Genomic DNA, 24,824 nt, shown 5'->3' on the forward strand with positions numbered 1-24,824 from the left:
CCCACCCAGAGTTATGGGGACACTCACCCGGGTACAGCTCTGCCAGGGACACTCAGCATGTCCCAATCCCCCCGAAATTCCCACCCAGAGTTATGGGGACACTCACCAGGGTACAGCTCTGCCAGGGACACTCAGCATGTCCCAATCCCCCCGAAATTCCCACCCAGAGTTTTGAGGACACTCACCCGGGCACAGCTCTCGCTGCCAGGGGCACCCGGCATGCCCCCATCCCCTTTCTCCCCCTCCACTCGCCCAGGAGCTTCCAGGGCTGCCTGCAGCTGGGCACAGTCCCCGCAGAGAGTCTGGGGGCAAAAGGGGAGTCAGGGGTGCCCCGAGGGGTCCCCCAGGGCAGGAGGGTGACCCCATCCCCAGCCTCTCACCTTCAGCACCTCCATGTTCCTCTCAGCCACGACGGCCAGAGGTCCCTGGAAAAGAGGGAGGGATGGAAGGATGGAGGATGGAAGGAGGGATGGAGGGATGGAGGGATTGTCCCCGCCATGGGGACATTGCCACGGCAGTTGTCACCACCTACCAGGTCTCCAGCCGGTCCGGGCAGTCCGGGCAAGCCGTTGTGTCCCGGCATTCCCTAAATCCACAAATCCAAGGGAATATTCAAAGCTCAAAGATCAGGACGGGCCCCGCTCCTCCCGCTGCTGCTTCCCCCCACCCCAACCCATCGCTCACCTGGCGACCCGGGGCACCGGGCGGGCCAGGGGGGCCGGGAGCTCCGGGGGGACCCTGCAAAACCCCAAAAAACAATCAGAGAGAGGCGAGGGGTGAAAGGGGGTGGGAGGGGCGCGGCGAGGGCGGCACCGACCTGCGGGCCAGGCTGGGGCTGCCAGGACATGCCGGTCCATAATCCTGGGGCTCCCTGGGGGGGAGAGACAGGGGAGAGAATTTGGGAGGGTGGGACGGGGCCGGGGGGTGACACAGAGCCGGCAGGGGGTGACACTCACGGGCATCCCGTTGTAGTTGGGGTCCTGGCGGGGGCTGGAGGGGCAGGAGCACTCGCCGGGGTCTCCCTGCGGGCAGAGGGGGTGAGGGCAGGGCGGGCAGGGGGCGGCACGGGGGGGACACGGATCCACCCGGACCCCGACTCACCTTCTCTCCCTGGGCGCCCTTCTCCCCCTGCCAGAGGAAAACGGGAGTTAGGGCAGCCCCCGGTGCCCCCCACCCACCGTGGGACCCCCCAGCCCCCGGTGCTGGTGTCAGTGACTCAGGGGACTCTCTGAATTTTTCAGAGATAAATCTGAGTGCAGGGATTGAATAAGTTTTAGGGTGAGTTCTGGTGTTTTTAGTAAGTGAAAGGTCTCAAATGCCACAGCAGCAGTGTGAGTTCTAGGGAAGGTTTTAACACACTGAGATCTGCAGTGGAGGCTCCAAGCCCACAGTTGTAGACAGGACTTGGACATAGAGCTATAGTCTAATATTCTTATATTGTGACATTTCTTAGAACAAAATAGACTGTATGTGTAGCTCTATATGTAACCTGGTGTGCTAAGAAACTGGAATTCTAATAGGTCAAGGAGAGGTGGCCTGAGTTTGCATCTAAACTTGTTGAAAAAATCCTATATAAGAGTTTGTATTGGGGAGAGTTGGTGCTTTTAGCCATTGTGGCTTTTGCCTTTCTGCTTTGTTGCCATTGCTTTTGGCCATTGCTTGTCTGCGTACTGAGACCGGTGTGCTTTGTAATAAACAACCTTTTTAACTATTAGCTGCTTCGCTTATTTAAGATACTTCACAAAGAGCCCAAGAGCTCAGAGCAGGAGCCTAAGAGCTCCAGAGTTTGGAGAACCCCACACCCTGGCACATCCCCTGGCACATCCCCCTGGCACAGCCCCCAGCACCTACCGGCTGCCCGCTGGACCCGGGGAGCCCCGGCTGCCCCTGTGAGGAAGAGGAGGGTGAGGAAAACTCCCTGGCTCACCCGGGATCAGGGTGGCAGCAGGGTGGCACTGCCCACGCTGGAGGGCAGCACTTACAGGTGGCCCCGTGACGCTGCTCCCGGGTGGTCCAGGGGGTCCCGTGGCACCTTTGGGGCCTGGAGAGCCCTGCAGAGGAAGGACAGCAGGAATGGGGAGCAGGGGGACACCGAGGGCTGGGGGACACTCCCTTACCTTGGCACCTTTCTCTGCTGCCGTCCCCGGGGGTCCCTGCGGTCCGGGGGGGCCCTGGGGGCAGGACAGGGTGTTGGTTCCTCCCAGTGAGGGGACAGTGCTGTCCCCAAAGCCACCACAGCGCCCACAGGGGGATAGCAGGGGTGTGACCCCGCCACTCACTGCCCCGTCACCCACAGCACCCCAAAACTCCAAACCTACTCACAGGGGGTCCGGGGGGTCCGGGGCTCCCGGGGTCTCCCTGGGAAAAGCAGAGTGTGTGAAAGGCACCAGAGCCACCCGGCAGGGGACAGCAGGGGACAGCAAATGCACCCCAAAACCCACCTGCGGTCCTGGCTGGCCGATCCCCCGTGGTCCTGGCTCACCCTAGGCACACAGAGGGGCAGTGGGGTGTCCCCAGGACCCCACAAATGACACAGAGAGGCAGAGGGGTGTCCCCAGGACCCCACACCCCACAAATGACACAGAGAGGCAGTGGGGTGTCCCCTGCACCCCACACCCCACAAATGACACAGAGGGGCAGTGGGGTGTCCCCAGGACCCCACACCCCACAAATGACACAGAGGGGCAGAGGGGTGTCCCCAGGACTCCACTAGGGACACGGGGGGCAGTGAGGTGTCCCCTGCACCCCACTAGGGACACGGGGGGCAGTGAGGCGTCCCCAGGACCCCACAAATGACACAGAGAGGCAGTGGGGTGTCCCCAGGACCCCACACCCCACTCACCTGCAGCCCTTTCGGCCCGGCGGGGCCCTGCACCCCCGGCAGCCCCGGCTTCCCCTAAAACACAGCAGGGTCACCCCGAGGACACGATGGCACCCGGCGCGGTGGCCCTGGGGGTGGCACTCACGGGTTTGCCCGGCTGCCCGATGCCCGGCGGGCCCTGCTCGCCCCTGGGCCCGGGCTGTCCCGGGATGGTCGCCACGCCCGACACGTCCCTGAGCACGGCGGGGCCGGGCTCGCAGGCGTCTCCCTGCGGGGAGGGGACAGCAGGGTTGGGGACACGGCGGGGACGGCGTGCGGCTGCCCAGAATGTGTCACCATCTCACCTTGTCGCCTTTGGGGCCGGCTGGTCCCCTGATGCCAGGCTCACCCGACAGCCCAGGGACACCGGCCATGCCCGGCGTGCCCGCGTCCCCGGGGCTGCCAGCGTCACCCTGGCGAAGAGAGGGGACAAGGCTGGCACGGGGGTGACAGCGCCCTGTGCCACCCCTGGGAGCCACCCCGGGTCCCTCTCACCTTCTGTCCCTTCTCGCCAGCGCCGCCGGGTCTGCCCTGGGGAAAAGCAGGGATGGGTCAGGGTGGGGCATCCCCCAAAAAACGGGCACGGGGGGCACGGGGGGCACTCACCGCTCTGCCCGGGGGGCCAGCAGGACCCCTTTCTCCCGGTGGCCCCGGCACCGCCAGCACGGTCGCTGTCCCTTGGAGGGCTTGCGGGCTGGGAGGGCACTGCCCGCATTGCTCACCCTGCGGAGGGACATCGCGGCTGGGTTTGGCTTTGGGGACCGCGACACGGCGGCAGCGGGGGGGTCTCACGGCCCTGTGCCATGCCGGGGAGGTGGCAGGGACAGGGCGGGGACAGGCGCGTCCCCAAGGCTGCGCTCACCTTCTCTCCCTTGAGCCCCCTCGCTCCTGGATCTCCCTTCTCTCCTGGGATTCCCTGCGCCGAGAATCCACAGCAGAGGTGACACCACGGTCCCCAAAACTCGGGTCCGGCACCCCCAGACCCCTCCTGCCCCACCCTGTGTCCCCACAGTGTCCCCACTCACCGGTCTGCCCGTGGGTCCCACATGGCCACTGTCCCCCTGAAATAGAGCAGGGTCGGGGCAGAATCAGGGCCAGGATCAGAATCAGGGCCAGGATCAGAATTAGGGTCAGGATCAGAATCAGGGTCAGGGGCAGAATTAGGACCAGGTTCAGAATCAGGGTTAGGATGAGAATTAGGGTCAGGATCAGAATCAGGGCCAGGATCAGAATTAGGGTCAGGGGCAGAATTAGGGTCAGGGGCAGAATAAGGATCAGGATCAGAATAAGGGTCAGGATCAGAATAAGGATCAGGATCAGAATAAGGATCAGGATCAGAATTAAGGTCAGGATCAGCCTGCCCCGACCCCATGGGATGATCCAGCCATTCCCACTCATCCCAGGGATGTGAAAAGCGGGCGGGGGAGGGTCACTCACCTTCTCGCCCTTGATCCCAGCCAGACTGGACAGCCCCACTTCGCCCTGCTGGACACCCAGATGGTCACTCACCGGCACCGACAGCACCCCCGGGGGTCACCCGCAGCACCCCCGGGGGTCACCCCGCCGTGGGACAGGGGGGTCCCACCCCGGTACTCACCGGCGGCACCCCCGGCTCCCCCTCGAGCCCCTCGGCGGGGCCGCGGTGCAGCGCGGCGAGGACGCGGAGGTCGCAGGACAGGCACGAGTCCCCCTGGCACGGCAGGAGGGGACAGCTCAGGGGCCACAGCGGCCGAGCAGGGGGTGGCACAGAGGGTCACACACTCACCTTCTCCCCTTTCATCCCCTGGATGCCCGGGTCTCCCTGGGAAGGAAAAGCAGGAGCTGGACGGTGCTCGGTGTCACCCAGCTGGGGACAGCTCAGCCCTCCCCGTGTCACCTACCCTGTCCCCTTTGGGTCCTGCTGGGCCGGGTGCGTCCTGGGGAAACAGAGAGAACATCAGGGCTGCTGGGGTGACACCGCTCTGCCCTGCACCCCGCGAATCCCCGGGTTCAGACTCACCGAGACCCCGTCCCTGCCGGGCGCTCCGGGCTCTCCGCGGGGTCCCGGCTTGCCGGGAATTCCGATGGCGCCGAGCATCCCCTCGGGGACAGTGGGACACACCTCGCACGGCTCGCCCTGCGCGGTGGGAGCAGTGAGACAGCGCCTGGGGGGCGGGGGGTGACCCCCAGGATGTGCCCGTGGTCACCCTGTCACTGTCACCGCACCCACCTTGTCTCCTTTGGGCCCCAGGACTCCGGGGAGACCCTGCGGGAGAAAAGTGGGGAGGGGGCTGCTTCAGGGAGCCCCCAGCGGTGACACCAGCACCCCTCAGCTGGCCGCCAGCCGCGTCACGGGACGATGCTGGCCCCGAGCGGTGCTTTTGGTTTTCCCAAAGCCCTCCTGGCTCCCCAGCTCGGCACCCGTCACCTCTCGGGCCAAGAGCAGCCCCGACCCCGAGCCAAGGAACCCGGCCCTGACCCCGGCTTTGGCTCCCGCCTGCTGCTACTCACGGGTGTCCCAGGCGATCCTCCGGGTCCAGGAGCTCCCGGGCTGCCCTGCAGCCAGAGATGGGAAGAGCTGAGCTCAGCAAGGGGGAACAGCACAACCCTGGGCCCCCGTGACACCCCTGTCCCCCCAAGCCGGGTCCTTGGGCCACCCAGGCGGAGTTTGATGGTTGATGGCTCCAGCTCAGCCGTGGGGATCGGGCTGTGGATGGGATGGCACAGCCCCCCTGCCCTGCCAGGCTGCTCTGGGGTGTAAGAATCAGTCTGAAATTTCTCTGATCTGCTCAGGACCATCATCAGAGACAGACCCAGGACCCACCACTCTGACCTGAGTTCTGGCCTGGCCCAGGTGGATGCTGGCCCAGCACTGTCTGTGCTGTGCCTGGTGCTGCCCAGCACTGTCTGTGCCTGTGCTGGTGCTGCCCAGCACTGTCTGTAGCTGTGCTGGTGCTGCCCAGCACTGTCTGTGCCTGTCCCTGGTGCTGCCCAGCACTGTCTGTGCTGTGCTGGTGCTGCCCAGCACTGTCTGTACCTGTCCCTGGTGCTGCCCAGCACTGTCTGTGCCTGTGCTGGTGCTGCCCAGCACTGTCTGTGCTGTGCCTGGTGCTGCCCAGCACTGTCTGTGGCTGTGCCTGGTGCTGCCCAGCACTGTCTGTGGCTGTGCCTGGTGCTGCCCAGCACTGTCTGTGCTGTGCCTGGTGCTGCCCAGCACTGTCTGTGCCTGTGCCTGGTGCTGCCCAGCACTGTCTGTAACTGTGCCTGGTGCTGCCCAGCACTGTCTGTGCTGTGCCTGGTGCTGCCCAGCACTGTCTGTGCTGTGCTGGTGCTGCCCAGCACTGTCTGTGCTGTGCTGGTGCTGCCCAGCACTGTCTGTGCTGTGCCTGGTGCTGCCCAGCACTGTCTGTGCCTGTTCCTGGTGCTGCCCAGCACTGTCTGTGCTGTGCCTGGTGCTGCCCAGCACTGTCTGTGCTGTGCTGGTGCTGCCCAGCACTGTCTGTGCCTGTCCCTGGTGCTGCCCAGCACTGTCTGTGCTGTACCTGGTGCTGCCCAGCACTGTCTGTGCTGTGCTGGTGCTGCCCAGCACTGTCTGTGCCTGTTCCTGGTGCTGCCCAGCACTGTCTGTGCTGTGCTGGTGCTGCCCAGCACTGTCTGTAGCTGTGCCTGGTGCTGCCCAGCACTGTCTGTGCTGTGCTGGTGCTGCCCAGCACTGTCTGTGCTGTGCTGGTGCTGCCCAGCACTGTCTGTGCCTGTGCTGGTGCTGCCCAGCACTGTCTGTGCTGTGCTGGTGCTGCCCAGCACTGTCTGTGCTGTGCTGGTGCTGCCATGGCACACTGTGCTGCTTACAGCGCCTGTTCCAGCACCTGTTTTTTGGAGCAATGATCTCCACATACAACAGTCCATAAATCTCCCACCTTTAGGCCAGAGGCCACTCACTTTGGAAAAGGACTATAAAAAGTGACTTTCCTAAAGAGACTCTGAGATCTCTTTCTCTCCAAGGGATTGAAGATGCATCTATCATTGGATGACCAAGAGGATGTGTCCCTTCCGTTGGTAGCTACATCCCATCCTTTCTCTATCTCTCTGTCTATCACAAAACTGAATTGTTTTCACTCAATAAACTGCATTGCTGCTTTCTGCTGAACAAAACCTGAGTCCCTTGGTGTTTGTCTTTTGCACCCTGGGGTCGAAGGAACCATCACGACTCCCGCTGGGGTTGAGTGGATGGTGACAAGGGGGCAGCTGGGACCCCCTTCCCTCCACTCACCTTCTCTCCCTTGGCACCTGGGGGGCCACCGGGGTCACCCTGAAAGGGAAAGAGGGTGGGGTCAGCCCTGCCTGCGGGGTGGCACCTCGCCCCTCCCATGGCAGTGCCCCCCATGGCACTGGGGTCCTCACCGGCTTCCCTGGAATGCCAACCCCAGGAGAGCCTGGCTTGCCTGGGGGTCCCGGTTCTCCAGCCAAGCCCTCAGGCCCCACGAGGCCAGGGTCACCCTGGAGGACAATTGGGGGGGGTGTCAGCGCTGGCAGTGCCACCAGGTGCCCCACCCATCACCCCCAAACCCCCAGGTACCTTCTGGCCCTTGGGCCCCACCACGCAGATCTCTCCAGGCCGGCCCTGCCAGGAGGGGAGCGGGATGTGAAGGGTCCTGGGGCTGGACCCCCCACCTGGGGGATGCCCAGGGGTGCCCAGGGGTGCCCAGGTACCACCCAGCACTACTCACATCACGCCCAGGGCGCCCTGGCTTGCCCTGCAGGCCCCCATCGCCCTTGTCACCCTTCTGGCCCTGCAGGACAGAGAGATGTCACCCATGGTGCCACCTGTGGTGTCACCTGTGGTGTCACCCAAGCTGCCCAGCTTGGTGCTGGCGGGTCCTGGCACCTCTGCCACCATCCCAGCTGTGATGCCAGGACCCACAGGTGGGCTGGACTCACCTTCTGCCCCTCAGTGCCAGCTGGGCCCGGGAGTCCCTGCACGGGAAACACGGACAGGGCGTGTGCAGGTGCCCAGGTGGGCTGGTGCAGGTGCCCAGGTGGGCTCCTGCAGGGTCACCTCCTGCTCCTTTCATGCCCACGCGGAGCTGGACACGCCCCCAGCCCAGCCCAGGGCAGGGCCACCCCCGCAGTGTCCCCACAGTGTCCCCAGTGTCACTCACCACCTGCCCACGCTGCCCCTTCTCACCCCGCGGCCCCTCGGCACACTGGGAGAGGAGGAGGAGGAGGTGAGAGGGGAGGCAGAGATGGGGAGGGGGTTTGGGGGGATTTGGGGGGGATTTGGGGGTCTCACCTGCACGGGGCCGCCGGGGTGGGTGCGCACACAGTCCATGCCCTGCAGGGGGGGAGGCAGCTCAGGGATGAGGGTGGGGGATCTGGGGGACAGGGACCCCGCAGGGAGCAGCCCCCCAGCGGGAGGGGACAGGACAGGGGACAAGGACAGCGGGGATGGGGACACTCACACGGTCACCCTTGTCCCCTTTGCCACCGGCCGTGCCAGGGAGGCCCCGCTCGCCCTTGGTGCCCTGCAAGAGACGGAGGGAGGGGGACAAACGGGCACAGGGTGACACAAAGGGGACAGGGTGGGTGACACAAAGGGCACATGATGACAAACGGGCACAGGGTGGGTGACAAACACCCACAGGGTGACACAAAGGGGACAGGGTGACAAACGAGCACAGGGTGTCCCCAGGTCCCCGTGTGTGCCCGCAGCTCCTGGCAGGGCTGCTATGGAACAGCATTCCCACATTCCCACATTCCCCCATTCCCACATTCCCCAGTTCCCCCATTCCTCGGTTCCCCCATTCCCCCATTCCCCCATTCCCACATTCCCCCATTCTCACATTCCCACATTCCCCGGTTCCCCCATTCCCCGGTTCCCCCATTCCCACATTCCCACATCCCCCATTCTCCAATTCCCCCATTCCCACATTCCCCCATTCCCACATCCCACATTCTCACATTCCCCCATTCCCCATTCCCACATTCCCAATTCCCCCATTCCCACATTCCCCCATTCTCACATTCCCCCATTCCCACATTCCCACATTCCCCCATTCCCACATTCCCACATTCCCCCATTCCCATATTCCCCCATTCCCCCATTCCCCCATTCCCCCATTCCCACACTCCCCCATTCCCCCATTCCCCCATTCCCCCATTCCTCCATTCCCCCATTCCCCATTCCCCCATTCCCACATCCCCCATTCCCACATTCCCCCATTACCCCATTCCCACATTCCCCCATTACCCCATCCCACATTACCCCATTCCCACATTCCCCCATTACCCCATTCCCACATTACCCCATTCCCACATTCCCCCATTCCCCCATTCCCACATTCCCACATTCCCCCATTCCCACATTCCCCCATTCCCCATTCCCCCATTCCCTCATTCCTACATTCCCCCATTCCCACATTCCCACATTCCCCATTCCCCCATTCCCCCATTCCCACATTCCCCCATTCCCACATTCCCCCATTCCCACATCCCCCATTCCCACATTCCCACATTCCCCATTCCCCCATTCCCACATTCCCACATTCCCCCATTCCCCCATTCCCTCATTCCTACATTACCCCATTCCCAATTCCCCCATTCCCACATTCCCCCATTCCCACATTCCCCCATTCCCCCATTCCCCCATTCCCACATTCCCCCATTCCCCCATTCCCACATTCCCCCATTCCCACATTCCCACATTCCCCATTCCCCCATTCCCACATTCCCCCATTCCCCCATTCCCACATTCCCCCATTCCCCCATTCCCTCATTCCTACATCCCACATTCCCCCATTCCCCCATTCCCACATTCCCACATTCCCCATTCCCCCATTCCCCCATTCCCCCATCCCCCATTCCCACATTCCCCCATTCCCACATTCCCCATTCCCCCATTCCCACATTCCCCCATTCCCACATTCTCCCATTCCCCATTCCCCCATCCCACATTCCCCATTCCCACATTCCCCCATTCCCCCATTCCCCCATTCCCCCATTCCCCCATTCCCACATTCCTACATTCCCCCATTCCCACATTCCCCCATTCCCACATTCCCACATTCCCACATTCCCCCATTCCCCCATTCCCACATTCCCCCATTCCCCCATTCCCTCATTCCCTCATTCCCCATTCCCCCATTCCCCCATTCCCCCATTCCCACATTCCCACATTCCCCATTCCCCCATTCCCCCATTCCCACATTCCCCCATTCCCACATTCCCCATTCCCCCATTCCCACATTCCCCCATTCCCCCATTCCCACATTCCCCCATTCCCCCATTCCCTCATTCCTACATTACCCCATTCCCACATTCCCCCATTCCCCCATTCCCACATTCCCACATTCCCCATTCCCCCATTCCCCCATTCCCCATCCCCCATTCCCACATTCCCCCATTCCCACATTACCCCATTCCCCCATTCCCACATTCCCCCATTCCCACATTCTCCCATTCCCCCACTCCCACATTCCACATTCCCCCATTCCCCCATTCCCCCATTCCCCATTCCCCCATTCCCACATTCCTCATTCCCCCATTCCCACATTCCCCCATTCCCACATTCCCACATTCCCACATTCCCCCATTCCCCCATTCCCACATTCCCCCATTCCCCCATTCCCTCATTCCACATTACCCCATTCCCACATTCCCCCATTCCCCCATTCCCTTTTCCCACATTCCCACATTCCCCATTCCCCCATTCCCCCATTCCCACATTCCCCCATTCCCACATTCCCCATTCCCCCATTCCCACATTCCCCCATTCCCACATTCCCACATTCCCCCATTCCCACATTCCCCCATTCCTACATTCCCCATTCCCACATTCCCCCATTCCCCCATTCCCACATTCCCACATTCCCCATTCCCCCATTCCCACATTCCCCCATTCCCACATTCCCCATTCCCCCATTCCCCCATTCCCACATTCCCCATTCCCCCATTCCCACATTCCCACATTCCCCCATTCCCACATTCCCACATTCCCCCATTCCCACATTCCCCCATTCCCCCATTCCCCCATTCCCCATTCCCCCATTCCCACATTCCCCCATTCCCCCATTCCCACATTCCCCATTCCCCCATTCCCCCATTCCCCCATTCCCACATTCCCCCATTCCCCCATTCCCACATTCCCCATTCCCCCATTCCCACATTCCCCCATTCCCACATTCCCACATCCCCCATTCCCCCATTCCCCATTCCCACATTCCCACATTCCCACATTCCCACATTCCCCATTCCCCCATTCCCCCATTCCTCATTCTCCCATTCCCTCATTCTCCCATTCCCATATTCCCCCATTCCCCCATTCCCACATTCCCACATTCCACATTCCCCCATTCCCCCATTCCCCATTCCCCATTCCCACATTCTCCCATTCCCACATTCCCGCTGCAGCTCTGGGTGTCCTGGGCGGTGACAAACTTACCTTTGGCCCTGGGGGACCGAGGGTGACCTGTGGGGACAGGAGAAAGTGTCCCCAAGGCCATGGGGAGATCCCTGAGCCCACCTCGTCCCCATCCTCCCAGCTCTGTCCCCAAGTGCCACCACGGGGCCCGAGGGGTCCCAAACACCCCCTGCCATCCCCCACACCCAGCCAGCGGTTGTGGGGCCACATCTGGACAGGATCAGGGGCCTTCCAGATGTTGTCCCGGGCCAGGAGGAGCTGTGGGGCGCTGGTGGCAGCGCCCGGTGGCGTTTGGCACCCCCAGGTGACAGCCCAGCCCGTGCAGTGCCACACTCACATTTCCTGGCGCCGTCCGGGCCGAGCAGGGAGGGCACTGCAGGAGACGGGGGAGGGAGCTTGGAGCGGCTCCACGCGGCACCCCAAACCCCACAGCACCCTAAAATCCCACAGCACCCCTAATCCCACAGCACCCTAAAAACTCACAGCACCTCCAAACCCCACAGCACCTCCAAATCCCACAGCACCCTAAAAACTCACAGCACCCTAAAACCTCACAGCATCCCAAACCCCACAGCACCCTAAAATCCCACAGCACCCCTAATCCCACAACTCCCTAAATCCCACAGCACTCCAAATCCCATAGCATCCAAACCCCACAGCACCCCTAATCCCACAGCACCCTAAAACCTCACAGCACCCTAAAACCCCACAGCATCCTAAAACCCCACACCACCCTAAAACCTCACAGCACCCCAAATCCCATAGCATCCAAACCTCACAGCACCCTAAACCCCAGACCATCCCAAACCCCAAGACCACCCCAAACCCCACAGCCCCTCCCCGCTCCCCTGGGCACCCCACGCCCGTGGGGATCCCCCCGCAGCAGCTCCCCCCAGCCCTGGAGCTCCCTGGGCACCGGGAATTCCCGATGGAGAAGGGAATCCCGCCCTGTGTGCTCCCTGGGGGGTGACCAGGGCTGGCCTGGCTGTCCCTGCGTGTTCGTGGCCTGACCTCGGCTCTGCTCCCGCGGGACTGGGGACAGGCAGGACGTGGCTGTGTCCCCACGGCCTCCAGCACCTGATCCCACCCCTGGCACAATCCCAGCCCTGATCTGCATCCCTGCCAGGATTCCATCCCTGGCACGATCCCATCCCTGGCACGATCCCATTCCTGGCACAATCTCAGCCCTGATCCCACCTCCAACAGGATCCCACCCCAGATCTGCCCCCCTGGCACTATCCCATCCCTGCCACCATTTCACTCTTGATCCCACCCCTGGCACGATCCCACCCCAGATCTGCCCCCCTGCCACTATCCCACTCCTGGCAGGATCCCACCCCTGCAGGATCCCATCCCTGCCACCATTCCACCCCTGATCCCATTCCTCTCAGGATCCCATTCCTGGCACAATCCCACCCCTGATCTGCATCCCTGGCACGATCCCATTCTTGGCACAATCTCAGCCCTGATCCCACCCCCAACAGGATCCCACCCCAGATCGGCCCCCCTGACACGATCCCACACCTGGCAGGATCCCATCCCTGCCACCATTTCACCCCTGATCCCATCCCTGACGGGATCCCATTCCTGGCAGGATCCCACCCGTGATCCCACCCCTGATCCCACCCCTGATCCCACCCCTGCCACCATCCCTGCCCTGGCAGGATCCCACCCCGGCACGATCCCACTCCTGGCAGGATCCCACCCCTGATCCCACCCCTGCCACCATCCCTGCCCTGGCAGGATCCCACCCCTGATCCCATCCCTGGCAGGAACCCAACCCCTGGCAGGATCCCTTTCCTGGCACAATCCCATCCCTGATCCCATTCCTTGCAGGATCCCATCCCTGATCCCACCCCTGATCCCACCCCTGCCACCATCCCTGCCCTGGCAGGATCCCACTCCTGGCAGGACCCCATCCCTGATCCCATCCCTGGCAGGATCCCACCCCTGTCAGGATCCCTTTCCTGGCACAATCCCATCCCTGATCCCACCCCTGACACGATCCCACCCCTGATCCCACCCCTGATCCCACCCCTGACACGATCCCATCCCTGATCCCACCCCTGATCCCACCCCTGACACGATCCCTCCCCCAGGACACAGCGATGAATCCCCTGTGGGATGAGGGATCCCAGAGACATTCAGGGATGAGGAACAGGAGCGCTGGAGACGTTTCCCAGCTCTGGCAGCGCTCCGGAGACGCTCGGAGGGAACAAAGAGGCCCTTGGCCAGAGCTGGGATGGCTCCAGCAGCAGCACGGAGCGAGTGGGGCCTCAATTCCTGCTCGGGGGAGCGGAGCAGCCGTTCCCAAATGCGGCGGGGACAGAGCCAGCCTGGGGCTGGGACAGGGGGTGGCACCGGGAATGGCGCTGGAAGCGGGGCAGAGCACAGGACTGGCACAGCGTCACCTTTTCCTTGGGATCGTCCCTCAGGCTGCTCCTTCCCGAGGTTCTCCCCGGCTCCTGTAGGAAGGGAGGAGCGCCTGGTGGTACCTGCCGGGATTATCCCACCCTTTTCCATGAATCCCGGGTTTTCCTGCCCGGACACACGGGGATGAGGCAGCGGTGGCACCACAGGAGCCTTTCCCTCCCTCATTCCCTTCGGACACGGACACCTCCCTCCCGAACCTCACTCCAGCTGGAAAAAGTGAGGCAGGGATTTTCCAGGGGCTGGAACAACGTGGCTGCACCGAGACAGGAATGGGATGGGGACAGGAATGGGATGGGGACAGGGATATGGATGGGGACAGGGATATGGATGGGGAGAGGGATATGGATGGGGACAGGAATGGGATGGGGACAGGGATATGGATGAGGACAGGAATGGGATGGGGACGGGTCGAGACGGGGACAGGATGAGGATGGGGTGGGGATGGAAATGGGGACGGGGACAGTGATGAGAATGGGAATGGGAACAATGGGAATGGGGATGGGGCTGGGATTGGAGATCGGGATAGCGACCTGGACAGGATGGGGACTAGGACGGGAATCAGGATGGGGCCGGGGATGGAGACTGGGATGGGAGCGAGATGAGGCCGGGGGTGGGGATGGGGTTGGAGTCAGGAATGGGACCGGGATGGGGCCGAGGTGGGGATGGGGTCAGAGCCAGGAATGGGACTGGGATGGGGCTGGGGATGGGTTGAGAGTCAGGAATGGGACCGGGATGGAGTCGAAGTCAGGAATGGGACCGGGATGGGGCTGGGGATGGAGTCAGAGTCAGGAATGGGATCGGGATGGGGCCGGGATGGGGTGAGAGTCAGGAATGGGCCAGGGATGGAGTCGGAGTCAGGAATGGGATCGGGATGGGGTCAGAGTCAGGACTGGGACCAGGATGGGGCCGGGGATGGAGTCACAGTCAGGAATGGGACCGGGATGGAGTCAGAGTCAGGACTGGGACCGGGATGGGGCTGGGGATGGAGTCGGAGTCAGGAATGGGACTGGGATGGGACCGGGATGGAGTCAGAGTCAGGACTGGGACCGGGATGGGGCCGGGAGGCGCTGCCGGAGCTCACGGTGCCCAGCGGCTCCTCCAGGCAGAAGCAGCGGGTGAACACGCGGCCCTCGGGCTGCGGCACCATCTCGATGAGGTTGCTGCTCTGCATCAGCTCCGCTTGCCGGCGAGTCTTGGGCGCTTCCGTCTGGCACTGCGGGGAGACAGCGGGGAGGCTGCGGGGGACAGCCGGGGCCGCGGGGACAGGCGGTGACACCAAGGGGACAGACCTGCCCTCACTGCGCCGCAGTGGGGAAAACCCTGAGCGTGCACTGGGCAGTTCCGGGGTCCGGCCGGGACTGGGGTTCAGGGGCACTCGGGGGCATTGGGGGGCACTCAGGGGCACTCGGGGGCATTGGGGGGCACTCGGGGACACTCGGGGACACTCGGGGCCACTCAGGGGCACTCAGGAACACTCAGGGGACACTCGGGGGCACTCGGGGACACTCAGGGACACTCAGGAGACACTCAGGGGACACTCGGGGCCACTCAGGAACACTCAGGGGACACTCGGGGGCACTCGGGGACACTCAGGAGACACTCAGGGGCACCCAGGAAGACTCAGGGGCGCTCAGGGACAGTCAGGGACACTCAGGGATACTTAGGGACACTCGGGGGCATTCAGGGGCACTCAGGGGCACTCAGGGGCACTCGAGGACACTCAGGGAACACTCAGGGGACACCCAGGAACACTCAGGGGCGCTCAGGGATACTCAGGAGACACTCGGGGGCACTCAGGGGCACTCAGGGACAGTCAGGGACACTCAGGGATACTTAGGGACACTCGGGGGCACTCACCCCGCTGGCCGAGATCTCGCAGCACCCCTCCTGCCTGGCCAGCTCGGCGTCGCAGTAGATCTGGGCTTGCTGGATGTCGAACTGCGACAGGACGCGGGCGGCGGGTCAGAGCCGGCCGGACCCCGCGGGCGGAGCCGCCCCGGCCCCGCTGCACTCACCCGCACCGGGCTGCCCCGCACGGCGTCCAGCCCCAGCAAGGCGTTGCCCTCCGGGGCCAGCGCTCGCCGCGGCCCCAGCGGCTTGGAGGAGATGGAGGCGCAGTCCAGGTGCACGGACACGGCGCGGGCCTGCACGGCCAGCGCCACCTTGTGCCACCGCCCGTCGAACAGCGACGCCACGGCCTTGCCCGCGAACACGGCGCTGACGAAGGTGGTTCCCGGCGCCCTGGCCTGGAACTCCAGGCTTTTCTCCGGGCCGTGCACGGCCAGGGAGAGCTGGGCACACAGGGGACAGTGTCGCGCTCAGGGATGGCTCCTGGCTGGTCCCTGCTGTGTCTGCCCCCCTGGCACCATCGCACCCCGGGCAGGATCCCACCCCTGATCCCACCCCTGGCAGGATCCCACCCGTGATCCCATCCCTGATCCCACCCCTGGCAGGATCGCATTCCTGGCACGATCCCACCCCTGATCTGGCCCCCGGCAGGATCCCACCTCTGATCCCACGCCTGGCACGATCCCACCCGTGATCCCACCCCTGATCCCACCCGTGATCTGCCCCCCGGCAGGATCCCACCCTGATCCCACCCCTGACCTGCCCCCCCGGCAGGATCCCACCCGTGATCTGCCCCCCGGCAGATCCCACCCCTGATCCCACCCGTGATCTGCCCCCCGGCAGGATCCCACCCGTGATCTGCCCCCACGGCAGATCCCACCCCTGATCCCACCCCTGATCTGCCCCCCCGGCAGGATCCCACCCGTGATCTGCCCCCACGGCAGATCCCACCCCTGATCCCACCCCTGATCTGCCCCCCGGCAGGATCCCACCCCTGATCCCACCCCTGGCCTGCCCCCCCGGCAGATCCCACCCGTGATCTCCCCCCCGGCAGATCCCACCCTGATCCCACCCCTGATCTTTCCCCCGGCAGATCCCAGCATCCTGACACATTCCCAGCTGTACCTGGGGGTATCCCTGCCGGTCGGTGACCTGGAACAGGTACCAGTGCTCCCCGGTGCTGTTCTTCTTCAGCAGCAAGGTGAGCACCAGGGTGAAGGTGGGGGGCAGCCCCCGGGGGAACACCTGCCTGTGGGGACAGGTTTTGGGGGGGCTGAGCCTTGTGGGGTGCTCTGGGGATGGAGCTGGCCCCAAGGATGGTGACACCCATCCACAGGGCACTTCCAGGTGGCAGCACCACCCTGACAACCCCCCGTGGGTCCTGCTGTGATCTGTCCCCACTGGTGGCACCCCAGATGGATTCAGCCCCACACTGCACCCCAAAGTTGCCCCTGCTGAGGTGGCTGCAGCGCCCAGGGCTGTGCTCTTATCCCAAAATTTTGTCCTTGGGAAGCCAGGGAATGCATCCATCATCCCCAAGGCAGCTGTGGCAGCCTTTCCCCAGCTCACCCACGGCAATTAAACCACTGGAAAGATTTGCTCCGGGCTCTGCTCTGCTCCTGGCCTTGGCTCCACACCCGCAGCTTTCCAAGCCACTGCTCTGGAGCAGGGCCAAGGGACAGGGACTGGGACAAGGCCAGAGCTCCACGGGGCACAGGGACACCCTGCCTGGGCACTGAGCTGGGTGGGCACCCACAGCATTTCACAGCCTGGCTGTGGGGCTGTCCCCACCTCCAGACTCCCCAAAGCCGGATTTGGGATGCCAGAATCCCTCAGCCAAAAGCAACACCAGCCTGGAGCATCCACCAGCCATCCCAAATCCATCCCGGGATCTGGCTGCCCGGGCTGGATCTCCTCGCCCTCTGCAGAGCCCCATGCCCAGCCTGGGGCGATGTGGGGACAAACCACAGCTGCTTCCTGCAGGGGCTGGAGCTGCTCCCACTTTGCCACGCTGCAGTGTCCCTGCCAGCCCTGGCACCGTGGGCACCAGGGACAGAGGGGACAAAGGCCAGCTCCTCTGTGGCCCCCCCCACACGCACCCAGCAGTGCCTGCTCGGAGCTGAGCAGCCTCTGGAGCTCATCTGGAGCAACCACAGAGCAGCCACAGAGCCCTGCTTGCCCAGGGTTTGGCCACCACCCAGCAGAACCGTGGCAGCCCAGGGTTTACCTTCGAGGAGGAAGGTGTTGGGGCAGCCCCGGTGTCCCCAGGGTCCCCACAGAGCTGCCTGGCATCCCTGGCATGAGCTGAGGGCACAGCTCACTCAGCTTCACCCAAATCCCAAATTTACAACACCCAGGGATGGTGCCTGGAGGAGCTTTGGGTCACCTGAGGGTCACTCAGGGGTCACTGAGGGTCACTGAGGGTCACTCAGGGTCACTCAGGGGTCACTGAGGGTCACTCACTGCGTGGGCTGGACCAGGGGCACGGTGCCCAGGCGCAGCACCGCCGGCCCCCGCGTGCCGCGGATCTTCTTGATGGACGAGATCTTCAGCAGGTCGAACCTTTTAATCAGGTTAAAACCTGCAGGACAGGGCAGGGGCCGTGAGAGCTGGCCCTGGGACAGGTGACAGTCCCCAGACAGGACACAGAGCCTACCCGGGGTACCCCTGAGAGGGAGTTTCCTTACCTGTGACATTCTCATACTTGTCCCCAAGCAGATCCTCATCCCAGAGCTGCGGGCACTGCTCCCCTGTGAGAGAAACCAGCACATCACTGTCACTGCAGTGTCCCCAAGCAGGGTGGGAGCACACAGAGCTCCCCAAGCCCAGGAGGGGCTCGGGGTGCTGCCAGGAGCCCAGACCGAGCAAACCCCGCTCCCGGGAGAGGGGAGGAGCGGAGCAGGGACGCCCCGGGAGCAGCTCGGAGGGGACAGAGCCTTCCGCAGGTGAAATGTTTTCCCAGCTCTGTTTTGCCTCCAGACAGCTGGAATCAGCATCAGGAGACTCGGACGGGTGCCAGGGACACCCACAGTGTCACCGAGAGCCGCCCGTTGCTGTCCCGTGGCGGTGACAGCTCGGAGCTGGTGGCCCTCGGGGACAGGCGGAGCTGAGGCGCAGGAAATGCCGTGTCAGGCGCGGTCACGGGGGTGCTGCTGCTGCTCGCAGGGATAAATCACAGCTCCGGCAGCACCGACCCACCTCCAGATGCGCCAGATGTTGGGAGGTGCGAGACAAAGGAGTAAACAAGGGAGAGAGGGATTGGTTTTGTATCCATGCAAACCGGCCCTGGAGTGGGATGGGCACACAAAATTCTCCCACTTTTTCCTTGGATGTTCCTGGGGGGGTCTCTGACCACCCCAGACCCTCTGTCCAGGGGTTTGTCACCACCAGCAGCGGTGTGGGGACACGCTCTGGCCCTGGGGACCCCAGCCAGAGGCACAGCAGTGCGAGCTGTGAATGTCACAGCCGGGGGCCGACATCACCCTCAGCAGGGCAGGGGACACAAAGCAGAGCAGAAATCACCGCACGTGATCCCTTTGAAGCCTCTCCCAGCCCTGCTGCTGATCTCGAGGGAAAACCTCGCCTGTCCAACCCTCTGTCCCTCAGGAAAGGCCGGGACACGGGAGCACACGCCGTGGCGGGCAGCAGGAGCGGGTGACGGTGACAGTGACAGTGACAGTGTCACCTCCCGGGCAAACCCGAGCCCCCCGGGCCGAGCCACCGCTCCACCCCCACCGAGCCTGATGCAACCACGGCGTCGCTCCCAGCGGCTCCTCCCCCGCAGCCCGGAGCTCATCGGGGACACCCCGGCAGGGCTGGGCTCGGCCACCGTCCCGCTGTCCCCAGCCGCGCGTGGACACGCCACCATCATGGCCAGACTCGCAGCTGGAGGCCAAACCTCCCTCGGGAGCTCCGTGCATCCTCACCCTGCCCGGAGCTGTCCCGGCTCACCGGACCCCCCGGACCCTGCCGGCCGGCCCCGAGTGTCCCCCGGCCGGACACGGGCCAAGCCCCATCCCTCCCGGATGGCCAGGGCTGTGGGGGCGGTGTCGGGGTGTCCCGGGCTCGCTGGGCTCAGCTCTCCCTGGCCCGCACGGGATGCTGAGCTTGGCTCATTCCGCAGCCAGCGCTGCAGTCCTGGCGCAGCGCGCGGTGTCTCCGGCCACCCGGGTCTGCCCCAGGTAGCCAAGGAGGGAGGCGGCTCCCGAGCCCTCGCTGCCGGCGGTCCTTACCTTCCGCTGGCAGCAGCTCCTTCCCCTGGCAGGCGCTGACGAGCCCGGCGAGCGCCAGGGCCCAGAGACCCCTCATGGTGCCCGTGGCACGGCTGCCTGCAAGGGAGAGACCCCGGGATGGGCACCTGGTGGCCACAAACCCGTGAGGTTGGCCACAAACCCGCGAGGTTGCCCACACCAGGAAAGCCACCAGCGTGGAGTGGCGCTGACCCTCCTGGCTCTGGCTCTTTTGGGGGGTCAGCGTGGCCCCCATCCATCTGCTCCACACCCACCCCAAGCCTCAGCATCCCAGCATCGCTGTGTGTCAAAGCCCAGCACCCGGATTTACCCCAAAATTCGGAAATGCCGTGGCTGAGATTCCCCAGAGCGGAACCGGCACCTCCTGCCCGCACCCACGCGGGAAGGTCCCTCCGCCTCCCGTTCCGTGGATCCCGGGGTGTCCCTGCAGGTCACCCCGACCTGGCCTCCCTGCAGCTTCCTGCCACGAGGCAAGCTCGGGCTGCAGGCAGGAGCCGGGGCCGGGACAGACCGGACACGTTCGGCTGCAGGGCTGCTGCCAGCGCGGGACGTGCATCCCTGTTCTCCATCCCCGCACAGCCCCGGGACCCCCGGCCCTGCCTGCTCGGGGCTCTCCCGCCCCCTGTCCCCAACCCCTTCACACTTGTCCCCTGCGCTGCCACCCGGCTCCCCTGGCCTGGCACTGCCTGCGCCCCCCACACCCCAGCTCCGCTCCCCGCCCTCCCTGCGCCGCACCCTCCGCACCGGCGGGTCCCCGCGGCCCCGGGGCGTCATTAACTCCGGTAATTCGTGGGGAATCCCCATTTGTCCCGTCCCGTCCCGCCGCAGGGCCGGGCTCCGCCGGGCTCCGCCCGCCCCCGGTGCGGGGCTGCCCCGGGCTCACCTGCGGGGCTCGGGGTGGGTACGGGACACCGGCAACTCCGCCGCGGGACACCGGCAACTCCGCCGAGGGACACCGGGAGCCGCCGCGCCGCCCCGCTGCCTTCCCCGCCTCCCTCCCGGGGAAGAGGGGGGGCCCGAGCCGCCCCCCAAGCGCTGCCCGCCCTCCGCACCACCCCCCCCACAACCAGGGGGGGCCCGGACCGCCGCCCGCCTTCGCATCCCCGCCCTTCTCCTCCTCCTCCTCCTCCTCCTCCACCCCCGGGCGCCTCCCCCGGCAGCGCCTTCCCTCCCTCCCCACCCTCCTTCCCCCACTCCGGGCGCTGGACCCCGGCCCAGAAGAGGGGAACCCCAATCCCGGGGGGGTGGGGTGCAGCCCATCCCTGCGGAGCGGCTCTTCCTCCCCGCCGGGAGCTGAGAGCAGCACCGCTGCTGGCACCGCTGCTGGCACCGCTGCTGGCACCGCTGGTGGCACCGCTGCTGGCACCGCTGCTGGCACCGCTGCTGGCACCGCTGGTAGCACCGCTGGCCGGGATGAAGCACGGCGCTCCCCAGGGATGCTCCTCCCCAGGAGCAGCCCCGGGCAGACCCCGAGGCGCGGGGACAGCCAGCCCGCTGTGTGACACGGAGCTGCTGTCCCCTCCCTGTCCCTTGGGGTGGCCTGGGGACAGTCTGGCTCTCAGTGCGAGGTGCCCGGGGTCAGAGCGCTGGCACGGGATCGCTGCCACCATCCCTCCCACGTCCCCAGCAGCAGCAGAGCTGCTGATTTCCCAGAGCCCTGCTGATTTCCCGGAGCTCTGCCAAGCCCCGGAGGGATCCGGCGCCCATCCCGGCTCCCAGCATCCAGCCCCGCGCCGCTGGGACGTGCCAGCCTGGAATGCTGCCCCGGGGCCCGGCTGCCCCGCTCCATCCTCCCATCCCCATGCGTGCCAGGCCGCCCTGATCCCCCAAAAACAGCCCAAAAAAACCAAAATTTTGGGTCTGGGGGCATGCGAGCATCCGCTGGCATCGCTGCGTCGCAGAGCTGGGATGGCACAGGACCCTCAGGATGGCTCAGCTGAGTTTTCTCCCAAATTGTGATGGATCTATTTAGGCTGCAGCTTTACAGACGCGTGAGGGACGCATGGATCTCCATAAACTCGCTAATTAACAACTGCTGGTTAGGCAGAGGCAGTAAATAAGCTGTCGTGGGCAGCCCCAGTGCCGGCGACGTGGTGACAACGCTCCCGCGAGGTGCCCGCTGAGGTAATTAAGGGTAATTAAAGCAAGTGGGAACGAAAACACAGCGAAACTTTCCTCGTTTCAGCGTTTGGGGTGATTGTTCACCTCGAGCTGTTCTTTGTTTGGGGCCACCCAGCAGCGATGAACCCGGGGCGGGAGGGTTGGGGGGGTTGTGTGTGCTGTGAGTGGGGGGCACGGCCCCAAAACTGGCCCCACAGCGGAGCAGGGATGAAGGGCAGCCCCATCCCATCCTCTCCAGCTCGCAATTCATCTGCAAATCGCTTCGGAGGGGTTACAACCCGTGCCTCAGTTTCCCTCACTTCCCAGGGTGTCCCCAACTTGGTGGCACAAAGTGACCCCGACATCCCCCAGGGTGGAAAACTCCGCTGCGCGCAGCTCCCGCTTCCCGTTGCTGTTCCAGCGTGCACGGGATCGGCTTTTCCAGAGGGGAAAAAGAATCTGGATCCCGCCTCCCCAGAACTGGCTGTTGGAGCGGCGCCGAGCGGGGGGATGGAAAGCAGGATCCTGGAGCCCCTGCCCACCATCCCAGCATGGAAAAAAAGCAGAGGCACGCTGTGCTTCCAAGAAACTGCCGCGCCGCCTGCCAAAAAACACAAGCCGGAGCAGAGCCCGACAATTTTCGGGCTGGAGATAATTTTGCCTCTTAGCCCCAAGCGTCACCGCGGCGGTTTTGTTACCCTGGGGCTCCCCGCTTCTCACACCGAGCTCAGCACCCCCCCAAAAAAACTCCCCAAATCCAGGGGATGAGGGTTGGGATGACGCCGTCCGGACCGCGCTGGCTCAGGGGCAGCTGCCGGCCTGGCCAAGGCGCAGGAGGGAATTCCTGCGGCGAGGATTTCAGCGGCTCAGCATTAATTTCTGCACACTTCCACCCCCCCCTCCCCGCCTAATTCCAGTCAGGAAGGAAAGCGCCTGCAGGAATTCTTTCCAGCTCCGTCGGGCCGTTTGTATCCGCGGTGCTAGAGCAGCACTTTTGCCTCTTTTTGGTGAAATTTCTTTCCCCGGAGAGCGCAGGGCGAAGCTCTCCCGTCCCCCCCGCGGCCGCGCAGCCTCAGAGCCGCTTCTCCATCATTTCCGCCCCCTTAAACTCCACATTTTTGGCACTGGGGGGACACAGCCTGGCCTCGAAGGGAGCTGCAGATGGAAAATGGCTCCAGAGCTCTGCGATCTGCTCTGACCCGCCCCGTGCCCCCCATCCCGCAGGATTTGGGGCTGTCCCTTGTCCCCTTGTGCTGGGACACGCCACGAGCCTGTGCCTCTGGCCCGGGCTCCGTTCCCTCGCCCCATCTGGCGTCTCCATGAGTAATAAAAGCTGCTAATCGCCAACAGATGCCCCAGGAAACCCTGACTCTGCCTCTCGCGGCCGCGTTTGGCTGGGAGGGAGAGGAGGGGAGCTGGAGCAGGCCCCAGATCCCCCAAAAAGGGGGCGGGGGGATCCCAGTGCGTGGCAGAAACCAGAGCCGGAGGATGTGGCTGCCTTTAGGGACACCCCAAGGAGGGGATGGCGCCCCTGACCCACACCTTCCGTGGGGCTGGGAGCCCCCCGGCAGCCCCCGGCTGTGCCAGGACCTGTCACCCACAGTCCCGACCCCTGGCACGGGCAGCCAAAATCCTCGTGCTCGTGCCAGCCCCCTCCCCGCACAGCTGGATCCCCCTCAGGAGGTGGCAGTGGAGTAATTCGGCTCCTTCCACCCCCTCCTCTTCATCACCACGCTGGGACCCCCAAACGGCTTCTCCCCGCACCCCAAACCCGAACTGGGATGAACTGGGGGGTGAAATTGGTGCTTCCATCCCCTGGGGCTGGGGAGAGGCTCCCCCACCCCAAGGGTCACATCGTGTCCCCGTGTCCCAGCACGGGCGCTTGGGGCTGGGAGCAGCATCTCCTGTCCTGTCCCGTGGTCCAAACTGGCCAGTGGCCACCAACCCAAACTGAGCAGTGGCCACCAACCCGAACTGAGCAGTGGCCACCAACCCAAACTGAGCAGTGGCCACCAACCCGAACTGAGCAGTAGCCAACCCGAACTGGGCAGTGGCCACCAACCCAAACTGAGCAGTAGCCAACCCGAACTGGGCAGTGGCCACCAACCCAAACTGGCCAGTGGCCACCAACCCAAACTGAGCAGTAGCCAACCCGAACTGGGCAGTGGCCACCAACCCGAACTGGGCAGTGGCCAACCCGAACTGGGCAGTGGCCACCAACCTGAACTGGGCAATGACCACCAACCTGAACTGGCCAGTGGCCACCAACCCGAACTGAGCAGTGGCCACCAACCCGAACTGAGCAGTGGCCACCAACCCGAACTGGGCAGTGGCCACCAACCTGAACTGAGCAGCGGCCACCAACCCGAACTGAGCAGTGGCCACCAACCTGAACTGAGCAGCGGCCACCAACCCGAACTGGGCAGTGACCACCAATCCGAACTGGGCAATGACCACCAACCCGAACTGAGCAGTGGCCACCAACCCAAACTGGGCAGTGGCCACCAACCCAAACTGAACAGTAGCCCCCGAACTGGGCAGTGGCCACCAACCCGAACTGGGCAGTGGCCACCAACCTGAACTGGGCAATGACCACCAACCCGAACTGGGCAATGACCACCAACCTGAACTGGGCAATGACCACCAACCTGAACTGGCCAGTGGCCAACCCGAACTGAGCAGTGCCCCTTGCTCTTCCCAAGCCTGTCCTGCCCAAGGGAAGCCCTCCGGAAGCTCGGGACGCTTTTCCAGAGGGAAGGAGCAGCCGTGACCGGGATCTGCTCCCAGCATGGCACAGCCACGGCACTCACAGCAGGAAGTTTTGTTTTTTGGTGCCGTGATCCACACCATGGACGAAAATCTCTCATCCCAGATGTGCTGAGAGCCACCGAACAGAGAATTCCTCCCCTCCAGCACCTGTGTCCCGACACTGCTCCCG

The 24,824-nt window shown here is 64.2% G+C and overlaps 1 protein-coding gene across 4 annotated transcripts in view; it reads right to left on the minus strand.

Moving 5' to 3' along the window:
* The window catches only part of COL16A1 (collagen type XVI alpha 1 chain), a 33,452-nt gene extending 12,679 nt beyond the window's left edge, over positions 1–20,773 (minus strand). Inside the window, exons 1-45 of one of the 4 annotated variants that reach the window (XM_056509393.1) lie at positions 20,670–20,773; positions 19,769–19,864; positions 18,224–18,286; positions 18,000–18,117; positions 16,662–16,785; positions 15,704–15,979; positions 15,546–15,626; positions 14,770–14,901; positions 13,667–13,720; positions 11,593–11,628; positions 11,277–11,303; positions 8,299–8,361; positions 8,130–8,171; positions 7,999–8,043; positions 7,778–7,813; positions 7,567–7,629; positions 7,416–7,460; positions 7,241–7,336; positions 7,110–7,148; positions 5,351–5,395; positions 5,070–5,105; positions 4,860–4,976; positions 4,741–4,776; positions 4,626–4,661; positions 4,458–4,550; positions 4,298–4,342; positions 3,886–3,921; positions 3,723–3,776; positions 3,467–3,583; positions 3,356–3,391; positions 3,166–3,273; positions 2,967–3,089; positions 2,843–2,896; positions 2,442–2,483; positions 2,323–2,358; positions 2,118–2,171; positions 1,983–2,051; positions 1,852–1,887; positions 1,102–1,128; positions 957–1,022; positions 818–871; positions 685–738; positions 533–586; positions 381–425; positions 186–302 (exon numbers count right to left, since the gene is read on the minus strand). In XM_056509393.1, coding sequence (XP_056365368.1) covers positions 186–302; positions 381–425; positions 533–586; positions 685–738; positions 818–871; positions 957–1,022; positions 1,102–1,128; positions 1,852–1,887; positions 1,983–2,051; positions 2,118–2,171; positions 2,323–2,358; positions 2,442–2,483; positions 2,843–2,896; positions 2,967–3,089; positions 3,166–3,273; positions 3,356–3,391; positions 3,467–3,583; positions 3,723–3,776; positions 3,886–3,921; positions 4,298–4,342; positions 4,458–4,550; positions 4,626–4,661; positions 4,741–4,776; positions 4,860–4,976; positions 5,070–5,105; positions 5,351–5,395; positions 7,110–7,148; positions 7,241–7,336; positions 7,416–7,460; positions 7,567–7,629; positions 7,778–7,813; positions 7,999–8,043; positions 8,130–8,171; positions 8,299–8,361; positions 11,277–11,303; positions 11,593–11,628; positions 13,667–13,720; positions 14,770–14,901; positions 15,546–15,626; positions 15,704–15,979; positions 16,662–16,785; positions 18,000–18,117; positions 18,224–18,286; positions 19,769–19,844 — 3,006 coding nt within the window. In that variant the 5' untranslated portion in view covers positions 19,845–19,864; positions 20,670–20,773. Of the gene's footprint in view, positions 1–185; positions 303–380; positions 426–532; positions 587–684; positions 739–817; positions 872–956; positions 1,023–1,101; positions 1,129–1,851; positions 1,888–1,982; positions 2,052–2,117; positions 2,172–2,322; positions 2,359–2,441; positions 2,484–2,842; positions 2,897–2,966; positions 3,090–3,165; positions 3,274–3,355; positions 3,392–3,466; positions 3,584–3,722; positions 3,777–3,885; positions 3,922–4,297; positions 4,346–4,457; positions 4,551–4,625; positions 4,662–4,740; positions 4,777–4,859; positions 4,977–5,069; positions 5,106–5,350; positions 5,396–7,109; positions 7,149–7,240; positions 7,337–7,415; positions 7,461–7,566; positions 7,630–7,777; positions 7,814–7,998; positions 8,044–8,129; positions 8,172–8,298; positions 8,362–11,276; positions 11,304–11,592; positions 11,629–13,666; positions 13,721–14,769; positions 14,902–15,545; positions 15,627–15,703; positions 15,980–16,661; positions 16,786–17,999; positions 18,118–18,223; positions 18,287–19,768; positions 19,865–20,096; positions 20,118–20,530; positions 20,553–20,669 lie in introns of those variants that run through there. The other 3 variants (XM_056509390.1, XM_056509392.1, XM_056509391.1) reach the window with 3 other exon arrangements.
* Between the last annotated feature and the right edge of the window lie 4,051 nt (positions 20,774–24,824).

This window comes from Oenanthe melanoleuca, chromosome 23 (assembly GCF_029582105.1).
Source record: "Oenanthe melanoleuca isolate GR-GAL-2019-014 chromosome 23, OMel1.0, whole genome shotgun sequence".
In the NCBI taxonomy this organism is placed as follows: Eukaryota; Metazoa; Chordata; class Aves; order Passeriformes; family Muscicapidae; genus Oenanthe; species Oenanthe melanoleuca.